This window comes from Anser brachyrhynchus (genome assembly GCF_964034855.1).
Source record: "Anser brachyrhynchus genome assembly, chromosome: 29".
Classification (NCBI taxonomy): Eukaryota; Metazoa; Chordata; class Aves; order Anseriformes; family Anatidae; genus Anser; species Anser brachyrhynchus.
Window position 1 is genome coordinate 2,621,902 of NC_137722.1, and position 14,708 is coordinate 2,636,609.

Here is a 14,708-nt window from a genome sequence, read left to right on the forward strand (position 1 = left end):
CGGGGCTGGGGGTCAGGATCAGCCCCCACCCTACACCGGGCTGCCCCCCCCAGCCCCATTCCCACCCTTTGGGGCCCCCTGGGAGTTTCGGCTCCCGCCCCCCCCCCCCCCCCCCATCTGGCACGGGCTGGGGGGATCCTTCATATCCAGTGTAAACAGCTGGGGGGGGCCCGGGTGGGGTGGGGGGGGGGCCCCCTACGTCCGCTGGGCGTCCGCCTTGGCGAAGAGGCGGCTGTGCCAGTAGTCGGGGTTGTCGAAGGCGCAGTCCGAAGCCTCCAGGCTGCGCAGGGGCTTCATGCAGCCGGGGGGGGGGTCCGGGGGGGCCGCGGCAGCCGGGGCAGGGGGGGGCCCGCGGGGGGCCAGCACCGCCTCCATCTCCTCGTAGCCCTGCTCCTCGGCGGGGGCCGGGGTGGTGGCGTCCCCCGGCCGCATGTCGGTGTAGCCGTCGTGCCGGGGGGGGCCGCCCTCGTGCCGGGGTCCCGGCCCCCCGCCCACGCTGCCCAGCGAGCGGCTCAGCCGCGGCTGCTTGTTCATGTACTCGTAGTCCTCCTCCTCCTCCCCGCGGCCCGGGGGGGCTCCGGGGGGGGCACCCGGCTCCGAGCCCACCTCCATGTACTCGTAGCCCAGCTCCTCCAGCGAGGCCGGCCGGGGTGGGGGGGCACCCGGGGGTGCCCCGGGGCGCCGGTTCATGTACTCGTACTCCTCCTCCGGATCCGGCACCAAGACCCCGGCGGGCTCTGGGTCTGCAGGGTGGGGGGGGGGGGGTGTCAGAAAGCAGCCATCCCCCCCCCCCAATCCTGCCCTCGGCACCCCCGCTTTGCCCCCGGGGCTGGTGCTGAGCATGGAGGGGGCTGAGGGGGTCCACCTGGCCCCCGGCCCTCACCTCCTAAAAGGTGGGCGCCCCCCCCGCCCTGCAAGGTGGGTCCCTTAACCTGAGGCTGTTGCCGAGACCCCCACCCACAGGGACAGGAGACCCCCACCCACGGGGACAGGAGACCCCCCACCCATGGGGACGGGAGACCCCCCCACCCACGGGGACAGGAGACCCCCACCCACGAGGACAGGAGACCCCCACCCAAGGGGACAGGACAACCCCCCCTAACCCCAGCCCTACGAGGCCGGACCCCTTCCCACCCCCAGCTGGGCCGGGACCCCCGGGGGGGGGGGGCGGGCCGGGACCCCCTCACCCCTCCCGGCGCAGCTGGGGGTGACGTAGCCGTTGGCGTCCTCCTCGCTGCCTTCGGAGCTGGGGGGCGGGGGGGGGAAGCTCTCCCGCTGGGACAGGTAGGCGCTGTCCCCCCGCGAGCGCAGGCTGCGGCACAGGCTCCCCGCCAGCGACAGCCCCTCGGCCAGGTCCAGCTCCGAGGCCGTGCCCCGGCCCTCCGACGACTCCGACACCGTGCGCCCCAGGGACTCCTGGCGGCTGCGCCGCGGCAGCCGGGTCACCGTGCCCTGGGGGGGGGGAAACACCAGTGACGGGGCCCTCACGGCCACCCCATGCCCCCCCCCCCCCCCCGACCCCAGAGCTCCAGCTCCTCCGCTCACAGGGGTCACCCCTTTTACCCCACTGTCGTCCTTTCACCCCCTCCCCCCCCCCACTGCCATCCCATTGGCCCCCATTTTCACCCCTTTCGGCCCCCACTGTCGTCCTTTCACCCCCCCCATTGTCATCTATTTGCCCCCCCGTTTGGTCACCTCTTCCCCCCCATCCCTTTGCCCCCCCATGGTCACCCCTTTTCCCCCATCGTCATCCCTTCGCCCCCCCCTTGTCATCCCTTCAGCCCCCCATTGTCATCTCTTCCCCCCCCCCTCCCCAAATTGTCATCCCTCGCCCTCCTGCCTCTTCCCCTATGGTCACCCCTTCGCCCCCCCCCCCCCAGCTCCCCGCACCCCACCTTGCCCCCCCCCCCCCCAGTACCTGGCGGCTGCCGCCCAGGCTGGGCTGGTTCATGGGGATGTACCCGGCCGGGGGGCTCAGCAGGCTGGGGCTCTGCGGGGGGACACGGGGGGGGCTGGCACCGAGCTGGGGGCGGGGGGACGGGGCAAAGGGTTGGGGCCCCCCCACCACACCGCGGAAATGGGGCTGGGGTCCCACGGGGGCGAGGAAGAGGACGGGGGATGATGGGGCCGTGGGGCAGCGCCGCGTCCCGTCCCGGGGCTGGGGGGGGGGGGAGCCCCGTGCCATGTCCCATGCAGACCCCGCTGGGGGCACTCGGGGTTTGGGGGGGGGGGGGGGGCTCACCCGGGTGCAGCTGCCCCGTGGCCGGGGGGGGGTAGAGCCCGGCGGCGAGGCCGAAGGACGCGTCCAGCTCCTCCTCCTCCAGCTCCAGCGTCTCCATCTCATCCAGCTCCTTGTCGCTGAGCGTGGGGGGCTCGGCGGGCGGCGCGGCCCCGCTCTCCTGCTGCGGGGAGGGTGCGTGAGGGGCTGCGGGAAGCGGAGTTGGGGGGGGGGGGGGTGAAAGGGGGGGGGTCCGCGCTCACCTTGATCACCAGGTAGCGCGGGGGGTCGCGGGCCATGCGGGTGAACTCGTTGGCCAGCTCCTTGAAGGTGGGGCGGATGTTCTCGTCGATCATCCAGCCTGGGGGGGGGGGGGGGCTGGGGCTCAGAGCGGGGTGTGGGGGGGGTGGGCAGCGATCCGGGCCCCCCCCAGCAGCCGGCTGAGCCCCCCTACTCACACTTGACCATCACCATGTAGACGTCGATGGTGCAGATCTGGGGCTGCGAGAGCCGCTCGCCCTTCTCCAGCAGGTCGGGCACCTCGGCCAGCCGGATGCCGGCGTAGGGCTCGGCCCCAAAGGTCATCATCTCCCAGAGCGTCACACCTGCAGGGACGGCCCCCCCCGCCCCGTGAGCCCCGGGGGGTGGCGGGGGTCCGGAGGGGGGGGGGGGGGTGCGGCGGGGCGCCCGTGCTCACCGTAGCTCCAGACGTCGCTCTGGTGCGTGTACTTGCCGAAGTGGATGCTCTCCAGCGCCATCCACTTGATGGGCGTCTGCAAGGGCAGCGGGGTCGGGGTTGGGGGGGGGGCACGTGGGTGGGCGAGCGGCTGGGGGGACACGGGGACAGGGAGGGGACATGGGGACAGGGAGGGGACATGGGGACAGGGAGGGGACATGGGGACAGGGAGGCGACAGCCCAAGGCGCAGGGGAACGGAGGGGACGGGGTGTCCTGTCCTGCTGGGGACATGTGGAGGGGGGTGCCCCGTGGCACAGGGGGTTTGGGGACACAGAAGGGGGGCGTCCATGGCACAGGGCGTTTGGGGACACATGGAGTAGGGGTGTCCCGTGGCACAGGGGGTTTGGGGACACATGGAGTAGGGGTGTCCCGTGGCACAGGGGGTTTGGGGACACAGAAGGGGGGTGTCCCGTGGCACAGGGGGTTTGGGGACATGCAGAGTGGGGGTGCCACATGGCACAGGGGGTTTGGGGACACAGAAAGGGGGTGCCCCGTGGCACAGGGGTTTGGGGAACATACAGAGTAGGGGTGCCACATGGCACAGGAGTTTTGGGGACACACACACAAAGGGGGGGTGCCCTGTGGCACAGGGGTTTGGGGGTCACAGAATGGGGGTGTCCCATGGCACAAGGGGCTTGGGGACATGCAGAGTGGGGGTGCCCCACGGCACAGGAGTTTGGGGACCCACGGAGTGAGGGTGCCCCACGGCACAGGGGATTTGGGGACACAGAAGGAGGGTGCCCCATGGCACAGGGTTTTGGGGACACACACGCACAGGGGTGCCCCACAGTGCAGCAGACACGGGGGGGCACGGGGTCCCCGCCCGGCACCCACCTTGACCTCGTTGTAGAAATACTTCTTGTCATCGGGGTAGAGGAGGTCGGCGATGCCGAAGTCGGCCACCTGGGCCTGGCTGGGCGACTTGAGCAGCACGTTGCGGGCGGCCAGGTTGCGGTGCACCATGCGGTGCTCCTCCAGGTAGTACATCCCCTGCGGGGCGGCGTCAGCGGGGCTGGGGGCTCGAGGGGGGGTGGCGGGGGGGGGCACCCCTGGCCCCGGGCACTCACCTTGGCCACCTGCACGCACCAGTTGAGCAGCAGCTGCGGGCTGATGCCGTCGCGGTTCTTGCGGACGTAGTCGAGGAGGGAGCCCAGCGGCAGGAGCTGGGTCACCAGCTGCAGCTGGGGTCCGGGGCAGATGCCCAGCAGCCGCACGATGTAGGCATGGTCCAGGCTGCCGATGGCCAGCATGTGCTGGGGGGGACACAGGGGGTGGGGGGGGGGGGCTCCGTGAGATGAGCCCAGGGCAGGATCCAGCCCGCGGCGGGGAGCAGCCGCAGCCCCCCCCTGACTTACGTCGGTGACGGCGTGGAAGGACTGCTGCCCGCTCCAGTCCTGGATCACCTTGATGCTCACCGGGATCTTGATGGAGTCCCCGTCCGGGATCCAGATGCCCTGCGGGAACAGGGACACCCCGGTGAGCGCCGTGCCCAACCCTCGCTGCACCCCCCCCCCCCGGCCGAGCCCCCCACGCACCTTGTGCACGGTCCCGAACACACCGGAGCCCAGCACCTTCAGGCGCTTCAGCTCCGTCTCCTTGAAGATGCGGGCCAGAACCTTGTTGGCCTTCTCACTGGGGTCCAGCGGCTCCAGGCTCTGCCCCGGGCAGGACAGAGATGGGGACGGAGATGGAGACGGGGATGGAGACGGAGAGGAGGGGACCGAGAGCCAGGGACGAGGATGGATAACAGGGATGGACACCGTAGATGGGGGTGGACAGAGGCAGAAAAAGAGGGATGGGTGTGGAGAGGGATGGAGAAGAGCAAGGGCCCCCCACAGCTGCTGAACCCCCCCCGTGCAGCCCCAAGCCCCCCATCTTCCAGCTCACCTCTCCCCTCTCCAGGTAGCGCCGCATCGCCCGCTTCTTCTGGATCTTCTTGCCGCGCCAGTAGAGCAGGCAGAGGAGGAAGCAGGAGCAGGAGAGGAAGAGCCCACCGACCACCAGCACCGCGATCACCGTGGGGGCTTTCCTGGGCGCGGGGGGACGGGGCTCAGCTCCGGCTGCTGCCGTGCCCCACGTGCTTCCCACGGCTGTCCCCGGTGTGGGGGCGATGCCCCAGCCCCCGGGGGGGGGGGGTGGAACCCGAGCACCCGCGTGGGCAGACAATGGCCCTGAACAGTGCAGTGCGGCGTGGAACAGCACGGCATGGAGCAGCACGGCTCAGTGTGACACGACACGGTGCAGCATGGCACGGCACAGCACGGCACAGAGCAGCACGGCATGGCTCGGCACAGCATGGCACAGTTCAGCACGGCACAGCTCAGCGTGACGTGGCACAGCGCAGTACGGCACGGCACAGCATGGCATGGCATGGCTTGGTGTTACGTGGCACGGCGCAGCATGGCACAGCTCGGTGTGACACAGCACAGAGCAGCACGGCACAGAGCAGCACGGCACGGTACGGCACAGCATGGCACCATATGGCACAGCACAGCACGGCAAGGTGTAAAGGAGCACAGCGCAGCATGGCACAGCAATGTACCAGGGTATGGCACAGCACGGTGCAGCACAGCATGGCATGGCACAGTGCAGCACGGCACAGCTCAGCACGGCAGGGCACGGTACAGCATGGCACAGCACGGCATGGCACAGCTTGGTGTGACACGGCACGGTGCAGCATGGCACAGCACAGCATGGCACAGCACAGTTCAGCGTGACATGGCACAGAGCAGCATGGCACAGCATAGCATGGCACGGCACGGCGCGGCACAGCTCGGTGTGACATGGCACGGGGCAGCATGGCACAGCACAGCACGGCGCGGCACAGCTTGGTGTGACATGGCACGGGGCAGCATGGCACGGCACGGCGCGGCACAGCTCGGTGTGACATGGCACGGGGCAGCATGGCACAGCATAGCATGGCACGGCACGGCGCAGCACAGCTTGGTGTGACATGGCGCGGCACGGCACAGCGCGGCACAACTCAGTGTGACATGGCATGGAGCAGCATGGCACAGCACGGCGCGGCACGGCACAGCATGGCATGGCACAAAACAGCCCTGGGCCACACAGCTCCGCGTGCTTGGTGCGGCATGGCACAGCATGGCACCGTGACCCCAGAGTCCCCCCAGACCCCCCCCGTACCTGGAGCTGGGCAGGGCGTCCCCCAGGCAGTCCCGCAGCAGCGGCCCCAGGCACCTGTGGGAGCAGAGCAGGGATGAGACCCATGCACCCCCTGCCCCCCCACCCCCCAAGGCCCCCCCCCAGGCCCCCACGCACCCCCGGGTGCAGTTCTCATGGCAGGGCCGGCACTCGCGGCTGGCGTCCGGGTACTTGTAGATGGGGCCGCGCTCGCCCAGGATGCCCTCGGGGCAGCTCTCCACGCAGTGGGGCCCGTCCCGGTAGTGGGCGCAGCGGGTGCAGGTGTCGGCGCCCTGCGGGGCGGGGGGGTGAGAAAGCGTCGGGGACCCTCGGGGACGCCCCCCGCCACGGGTCCCCCGGGCGCAGCCGTACCGAGCCGTTGCAGGTGATGCCGCCCTCGATGAGCTCGCACTCGGGGTGGCACTCGAAGCACTCGGTCCCGTGGGCGAACTCCCGCGTCTCCCTGTGGGGGGGGGGGACATGGCGGGGGTCAGCAGCGAGCCCACCCCAGCACCCTGGGGTCGGCGCCACCAGCCCACCCTGGTGTCCTGCCAGCCCCAGTACCCTCTGTGGGGTCTGTCCCACCCCAGTGCCCTCCTGTAGGGTTCATCCCACTCCAGCGCCCACCCTGGGGTCTGTCCCCTGGGGTCGATCCCACCCCGGCGCCCACCCTGGAGCCCATCCCCTGGTGTCGATCCCACGCCGGTGCCCACCCCCAGCCCCCACCCCAGGGTGCTCCTCACCCCTCGGTGAAGTGGCAGGAGGCCACGCAGACGCCCCGGCGGCTGTAGTGCTGGCAGGACAGGCACTGCTCGGGGCCGGGACCCCAGCACCCGTCGGCGGAGCACAGCGGGTCGCACACCTTCCCCTCTTGCTCTGCGGGGAACGGGGCTCAGCGCAGGGCCCCCCCGGCCCCCCAATCCCCCCCCCACACCCCACCCCATCCGTCCGTCCGTCCGTCCCGGGGCGGGGGACGCGGGCGGCCCCGACTCACGGCACTTGCTGCGGGGTTTGTTGTTCTTGATGTCGAGGTCGGCGCGGCGGCGGCTGAGCGCGGCCCACTGCACGGTGTGGAGGTAGCAGAGGCGCCGGTTTTCCGTGATGTACACGCGGCCCGCGCTCACCTCCCGCAGCGAGCGCAGCCCCAGCGACGTCACGTTCTCGTTCTTCATGATGAGCAGGGAGAAACCCCGGCTGCGGGGCGGCGGTCAGGGGGGGTGCACAGGGCTGGGGCACGGGGACGGGGGGAAATAACGGGACGGGGGCAAGTAGCGGGATGGGGGGACGGGGGAAAATAACGGGACGGGGGGACGGGGAAAGGAATGGGATGGGGGAACGGGGGAAAGTAACGGGGTGGGGGGACGGGGGAAAATAACGGGACGGGGGGACGGGGAAAGGAATGGGATGGGGGGACGGGGGAAAATAACGGGATGGGGGCAAGTAACGGGATGGGGGGACGGGGGAAAATAACGGGACGGGGGGACGGGGAAAGGAATGGGATGGGGGAACGGGGGAAAATAACGGGATGGGGGCAAGTAACGGGATGGGGGGACGGGGAAAGGAATGGGATGGGGGAACGGGGGAAAATAACGGGATGGGGGCAAGTAACGGGATGGGGGGACAGGGGAAAATAACGTGACGGGGGGACGGGGAAAGGAATGGGATGGGGGGACGGGGGAAAGTAACGGGGTGGGGGGACGGGGGCAAGTAATGGGATGGGGGAATGGGGAAAGTAATGGGATGGGGGCATGGGGGAAAGTAACGGGATGGGGGAACGGGGGAAAGTAATGGGATGGAAAGAATGGGGGAAAGTAATGGGATGGGGGAACAGGGGAAAGTAACGGGATGGGGGAATGGGGGAAAGTAACGGGATGGGGGCAAGTAACGGGATGGGGGAATGGGGAAAGGAATGGGATGGGGGCATGGGGGAAAGTAACAGGGTGGGGGAACAGGGAAAGTAACGGGATGGGGGCATGGGGGAAAGTAACGGGATGGGGGAATGGGGGAAAATAACGGGATGGAAAGAATGGGGGAAAATAATGGGATGGGGGAACGGGGAAAGTAACGGGATGGGGGCACGGGGAACAGCCAGGGGGTGACGGAGGATGTGCAGATGAGGGATGCAGGGACAGGGAATGACGGGGGGGGTGTGCAGGGGATTGGGGGTGTGGGGGACGGGGGGGGCAGGGAAGGGGGGCTCACTTGTAGAGGCTCCGTCCCCCGATGGTGACCAGGTTGGAGAAGACGCTGAAGTTGTGCATGTGCTTGGGCCAGGACTGGATGTTGAGGTACCCTGGGGGAGGCCGGGCTGGGCTCGAGGGGGGGGGGTCCCACACCCCCCCCCCAGCGGCCCCGTGCCCCCCAGCAGCCCCGTGCCTCACCCGTGATCTCCCGCACCGTCCGGAAGACGTTCAGCTTCTCGGGGTCCAGCGCCGAGATGTTGCGCCAGGGATCCCTGCGGGGCCGCAGCGTCAGCCCGGGAGGGGGGCCGAGCCCCCCGGCCCCCCCCAACCCCCCCCAACCCCGGTCCTCCCTGCCCACCCCGCTCACCCCTCGAGGCCGGTGATGAGGAAATCCAGATTGCCCAGGATCTTGGTGCAGTTCACGAAGGTGTCGATGTTGCTGGAGTCCACGGTCTGGTACTTGCTGCCGGCCCCGGTGCCCTCGCAGGCTGCGGGATGGGGGGGGTCAGGGCTCATCCTGCCCCCCACCCCCCACCCCCCCAGCCCCGCGGCCCCCCCGTACCCTTGGGGCACAGCCCCGAGCAGGGCTCGCACATCTTCAGCCCGTTCTTCTCCACCTCCATCTTGTCGTTGGGGCAGGCGCGGACGCAGGAGCTCTGGTCCACCACGAAGTTATCTGTGGGGTTGTTGGGGGGGGCTCACAGTTAGGGACCCAGCCCCCCCGGTGACCCCCCCTGACCCCCCCCGGCGCCCTGCTCACGCGGGCAGCTCCGGACGCAGATGCCCCCGTACTGGTACTTGGTGTCGGGGTTGGGCTCCAGCTGGAAGGTGAGCTTGTTGTAGATGAGGGGCTGGGGGCACAGCGGCACGCACGCCCCGCTGTCGTTGAAGTGCCGGCAGGCCTGCGGGGACAGCCGCGGGGCCGTCGGTGCGCGGACAGACGGACGGACACCGGGGCGCACAGACAGATGGGAGGACACCGGGGTGCACGGGCAGACAGATGGAAGGACACTGGGGACAGACACCAGGGCATACAGGCGGACGGAAGGACACCGGGGCGCACGGACAGACGGACGGACACCAGGCGCAGACCCTGGGGCGCGCAGACAGGCAGACGGACACCGGGGACAGGCACCGGGGCACGTGGATCAGCTCCCTCCCCGCAGACAGACGGAAGGATGGAGGACGCCGAAGGACACACGGACGGGCACGCACAGGCAGAGCGACGGACGGACAGAGCAGCGGACACGCGGACGGACGGACACGTGGACAGAGCTCCCCTGCCCCCCCCCCCACAGGAAGCCTTGCCCCATGCCCACCCCGGGAGCACGCAGGCGAGGTCCCTCCCCACCCACGCACAGACAGACGGACACGTGGGTGGATGGACGGACGGATGCGCAGGCAAACGTACAGGCAGGTGGACGGACGGACAGATCGACACACGGACACCCCCCACCCGGCGTTGTCCCACGCCCGCCTGGAGGTGCAGGGACAAGACCCCCCCTCCCCACGGGACGGGCGGACAAACAGACACGCGGGGGGGGGGGGGGACACAAACGGGTGGACGCACAGGAGGACGGACGGACGGGCGGATGCGCGGGGGGATGGACGGACAGACAGGCGGGGGGGGGAAGGACGGACGGACACGCAGCCCCCCACGTACGAAGCAGTGTGTCTGCCGGGGGCCGGTGCAGCCCCCCGCGCACTCCTCGTGGCAGCACTCGTTGGGCGCCCGCCCGAAGCAGCGCCCGTTGCACTGGGGGGCGCAGATGGTCTTGGTCACTGCGGGGAGGGAGGGGGTGAGCGGGACCCGGGCCAGGACCCCCCCCCCCTGCAGCCCCCCCCCCCGGTACCCACATTTCTGACAGTCCTCGGGGCCGGGCCCCCAGCAGTGCCCGCCGCAGCTCTCGTGGCACGGGGCGCCTGTGGGAAGCGCAGCGGGATCAGCCTGGGGTGCGGGACCCCCCCACCCCCAGCCCCCCCCCGTGCCCCTGACGCCCCCCCCCCACGCACATGCCCTGCCGTTGTCCCCCACCACGGGCTCCAGCCGGGGGTCCCGCATGATGTCCCGCCACTCCACCGTGTCCACGTGGCAGAGCTGCTCGTTCTTCTCGATGTAGACACCGCCGGCCAGGATCTCTGCGGGGAGCGGCCGTGGGCGCTGGGGCTGCACCCCCCCGGCTCTGCCCCGCACCGGGGGGACCCGCACCAGGGTGGGGAAACCGGGGTGGGGGGGGGTGGGGGGTGGGGTACAGCCCCCAGGGGGCTCAGAGCGGGATCGGGGTGCGCAGCGTGGGGAGCAAGAGGGGATGGCACCGCAACGGGATGGGTACAGGGGGACAGCACCGCAATGGGATGGGGACCGGGGGGCACTGGGGGACAGCACCGCAATGGGATGGGGACCAGGGGGCACTGGGGGACAGCACCGCAATGGGATGGGAAACTGGTGGTACTGGGGGACAGCACCGCAACAGGATGGGGACCAGGGGGCACTGGGGGACAGCACCGCCACAGGATGGGGACCAGGGGGCACTGCGGGACAGCACCGCAATGGGATGGGAAACTGGTGGTACTGGGGGACAGCACCGCAATGGGATGGGAAACTGGTGGTACTGGGGGACAGCACCGCAACGGGATGGGAAACTGGTGGTACTGGGGGACAGCACCGCAATGGGATGGGAAACTGGTGGTACTGGGGGACAGCACCGCAACAGGATGGGGACCAGGGGACAGCACCCCAATGGGATGGGGACCAGGGAACAGCACCGCAATAGGATAGGGACCGGGGGGCACTGAGGAACCACAACGAGATGGGGACTGGGGACCATCGGGGTCAGCACCGTAAGGGGTTGGGGACTGGGGAGCACCACCGCAAGGGGACGGGGACCACGGGGGCACAGCGAGGCTCCAGGACGGGGACCGCGGGCCTCACCCGTGAGCTGGTTGAGGCCGAGCTGGCGCAGGGCGTGCGTGGTGTTGGGGTTGTAGTTGAGCAGCACGAAGAGCGCGTACTTCTCCTCGTAGAACTGGGTGCCGCGGATGACGCGCAGGTTCTGCAGCGGCAGCGAGGCGAAGACGTTCATGGCGATCAGGATGTAGCCCGTCACCTCCCGGATGGTCTGCGGGGACGGGGATGGGGACGCCTCAGCCCCTGCGGCCGGCGGGCGGGAGGGGGCCCGCGCCCCCCTCCCCCCCCCCCCACCTGCAGGAAGGAGAGGTCCTGCGTGTGGTCGATGAGGACGATCTCCAGGTTGCCCATCACGATCTCGCAGTTGTTGTACATCTTGTGCAGCGTCTGGTACTGGTGCTGCGCGTCCCCCGTCACGCTCAGCCCGTTCAGCGTCCCCGCGCACACTGCGGGTGCAGCCGTGTGGGTGCCCCACGGGGACGGGCGGGCACCACTGGGCGCCCCCCGCGTCCCCCCCAAGTGCAGGCCGTGGCCCCCCTGGTGCTGGCCACGTTCCCCCAGCGCTGGCCGTGCCCCCCCCCCACTCCATGCTGGCCACATTCCCCACCCGATGGCCACATCTGTGTCCCGTCGTGGTGCCCCTCTCCCCCGGACATGTCCCCCATGGGTTCCCTCTCCCACCCATGGTGGCCGTGCCCCCCACAATGGCCGTGCCCCCCCCCCCCAGTGGCCTTACCCCTGTCCCTCCCATCCTACCCACGACCCCTTCGCTCCCCCCACGGTGCCCCCCACCACGCAGGCCCTGGTGGTGCCCTCAAGGTGCTCCCGTCCCCCCCACGGTGGTGCCCCCACCCCGGTGTCCCCGTGCCCCCCCCCGGCGTCCCCGCCCTCCCCTACGCAGCGCCCGAACCGGCCGGGCAAGGGTTGCGCAAGGCGGGTGCCGCGGGCAGGGCCCCCCCCTCCCGGCGCTCCCGCGACGCCCGGACTTTGGACTCCCGGCCCGGCCCCCCCGAAATCCCTGCGGGCACCGAGGGGCCCAGTCCTGTCCCGTCCCCCCCCTCCCCAAACCCCGGCCCTGGGGTTAATGATTCCCTGCCCCCCCCCCCCCCCCCCCCGCGCCGGGGCAGACAGGGCCCCTTTGTGCGCGGGGCAGGATGCGGCCCCCTCCCCGCAGCCGCACAAAGGGGCGATTGTGGAGAGCGGGACGGGGGGAGCCGAGCCCCCCGAAACGCGGCGGGGAGGGCCCGCACCCCCGGGGGGCTCAGCCCGGGCTCAGACGTGACTCAGGCCCCGCGGGGGGGGGGGGGGGGGCGCAGGGCGGTCAATGGCAGCTTTGTCTGGGCCGGTGCGGGGGCCGATAAGGGCCCGCGCCCCCCCCGGGGGGGGGCTGCAGAGAACGGGCAGCTCGGTGCAGGCGCAGGAAGGGGCGCAGGGCCCCCAACCCCCCCCGCAGCAGACCCACGCCTCCCCCCGCGACCGGAGCTATTTTCATAGGGAAGGGGCTATAAAAAGGTCCCAGCTGCGTGGGGGCACGGCCCCAGCCCCGACGCCCCGGGGATGGGCAGGGCCAAGGCAGGGGCTGGGACCCCCAAACCAAAGGGGGTGGGGGGTGGGGGGGCTGAGATGGGTGCCCCATTGCAGAACCGGCCCCGGGGGGCAGCGGGGTCCCGGGGACGTGCGGTGCTGTGGGGGGGTGACCCAGGAGGGCCCCCCCCCCCCAAGGCCGGGACCCCCTCGTGCACCTGCCCGCGGCGGGGAGGGGGCTGGCGCCGGCACTGCCGGGCGTTATCAGCGCGGGCCCCGCCGGCAGCTCCGGCACGCCGCTGCTATCTGCCCGCGTGCCTCCGCGGCCCCCGGCCCCCCGCCAGGAATAGCACTGGGGCCCAGCACCACCGGTGGGGGCTGGGGGAGGCGGGGAGGGGGCCGGGGACCCCGACCTCCTGCCCCCGGCCCCGCGGGCGGCACAAAGGGGGCTGTGTGCACGGGGCGGCCGCTGCCGGGGGGGGCCGGATCCTGGGTCCGAACAAAGGGGCTCTGAGCCAGGGCCGGGCAGCGGGGGGCTGCGGATGGGACCGGAGGGGGGTACGGAGCCGGTGCTGCTCACCCCGGTACCGGCACCAGTGGGTGCCGGGCGGGAGCTGCCCGCAGCACCCCGGGGAGCCGGCACCTGGTGCTCGTGCACACCCAGTCCTCGCGTGCCCCCCCCGGGTGTCGTGCGCCCCCCCCGGTCCTCGCACCATCGCGGCCGTCGTGCGGGAGCAGCCCGGGGCAGGGCTGGGGGCACACGGCCGGTGTCGGTGCTGCTCCCGCCACGGGGCCGCGGGCGCTGCGCACACCTCGCACGTTCGCCGCCGCCGCGCCCGGCCCCACCTTCGCGTCCTGCCCTCGGTGTTTTCCTTTTGGGGTTGAAAAACAACTCCCGGGCGGCCCGATCCTTCCGGGAGCTGCGCCCCAGCCCTCCCGCGGCGGCGGGGCCGGGGGTCCCGGGGGGCTCCGGCTGCCGCCCCCCCGGGCCGGATCCCGTCACGGCCCGAAATAGCCCCGGCAGCTGCGGGGGGCGCAGGTGCCTGCACCGCGGGGGGGCTCGATGCCAGGAGGGACGGGACGGGGGCACGGGGAGGGCCCCGCGCGTTGTGCCAGGACCGGACCCCCCCCCAGGAGCACACACCGGGGCCGAGGCTTCCCCCGGGTCGTGGCACTGGGAACGGGGCGGGGGTCCCGGGGAAGGGGGCGCAAGGGGCTGCCGGCACCGGCCGCACCCCCGGGTCCGGTTTCCCCCCCAGTGCGCCCCGGGGACCCCCCCGGCACCCGGTAGCGCGAACCAGCCCCGGCCCCTGCCGGGACGCTCCCGGGTCTCCCGGTTCCGCCGTGCCCCGGTGCCCCCGAGCGCTCCCAGTGCCCTCCCCGGCCCCGGTGCCCCGAGCTCCCGCTCCCTCCGCACGCCCCGGTCCCCCCGAGCTCCTCGCGTGCGCCCCGGTGCCCCCGAGCTGCCCGGTGCCCCCGAGCGCTCCCGGTGCCGGTGCCCGGTGCCCACCTGCCTGCGCGGAGCCCGGTGCCGGGGCGCGGAGCAGCAGCAGCAGCAGCAGCGGCGGCGGCGGCGGCGCCCAGGGCCGGGACCGGGACCGGGGCCGGGCCATCCTCGGCGCCTCTCGGCGGAGCGGCGGAGCGGGGCCCGGCGGGCTGCGGCGTGCCCGGGCGCGGCGGGGGGAATGCACCTGGCGCGGGGCCGCCGGGGCGGGCCGGGGCCGGGGCCGGGGCCGGGGCCGGGGCCGGGCGGGGCGGAGCCGGGGCGGGGCCCCCACCCCCGGGACAGCCCGGCCCGGAGCGGCGGCGGCACCCCGGGACCCGGGGGGGGGGGGGGGAATAGGGGCGGCTCTGCCCCGCCGCAGCCCCCAGCCCCCGCTCAGCCCCCCCGGGTCCCTTCCGGCAGGGTCCGGTCTGGCTGCGGCCCCCCCCGGCAAAGCCCGGCGCTGCTAGGGGTCGGGGCGCTGCCCACCCCCGGGCTGGGTCCAGGGAGAAGC

General features: G+C 72.1%; 1 protein-coding gene across 1 annotated transcript; it reads right to left on the reverse strand.

Annotated features, from left to right (window-relative positions):
• Positions 1–66: 66 nt before the first annotated feature.
• On the reverse strand, positions 67–14,401 carry ERBB3 (erb-b2 receptor tyrosine kinase 3). The gene is given in 31 exon segments (XM_080570976.1): positions 67–312; positions 314–355; positions 358–743; positions 1,188–1,452; positions 1,919–1,990; positions 2,243–2,272; positions 2,274–2,402; positions 2,482–2,579; positions 2,677–2,823; positions 2,916–2,991; positions 3,790–3,945; positions 4,023–4,208; positions 4,311–4,409; positions 4,491–4,610; positions 4,843–4,984; positions 6,100–6,153; positions 6,235–6,389; positions 6,469–6,559; positions 6,840–6,972; positions 7,091–7,290; positions 8,299–8,389; positions 8,478–8,551; positions 8,647–8,767; positions 8,842–8,955; positions 9,040–9,181; positions 9,943–10,061; positions 10,137–10,202; positions 10,293–10,418; positions 11,212–11,398; positions 11,482–11,633; positions 14,222–14,401. Coding segments are annotated over 31 exon segments (3,993 nt in total). The 5' UTR covers positions 14,325–14,401; the 3' UTR covers positions 67–195.
• Between the last annotated feature and the right edge of the window lie 307 nt (positions 14,402–14,708).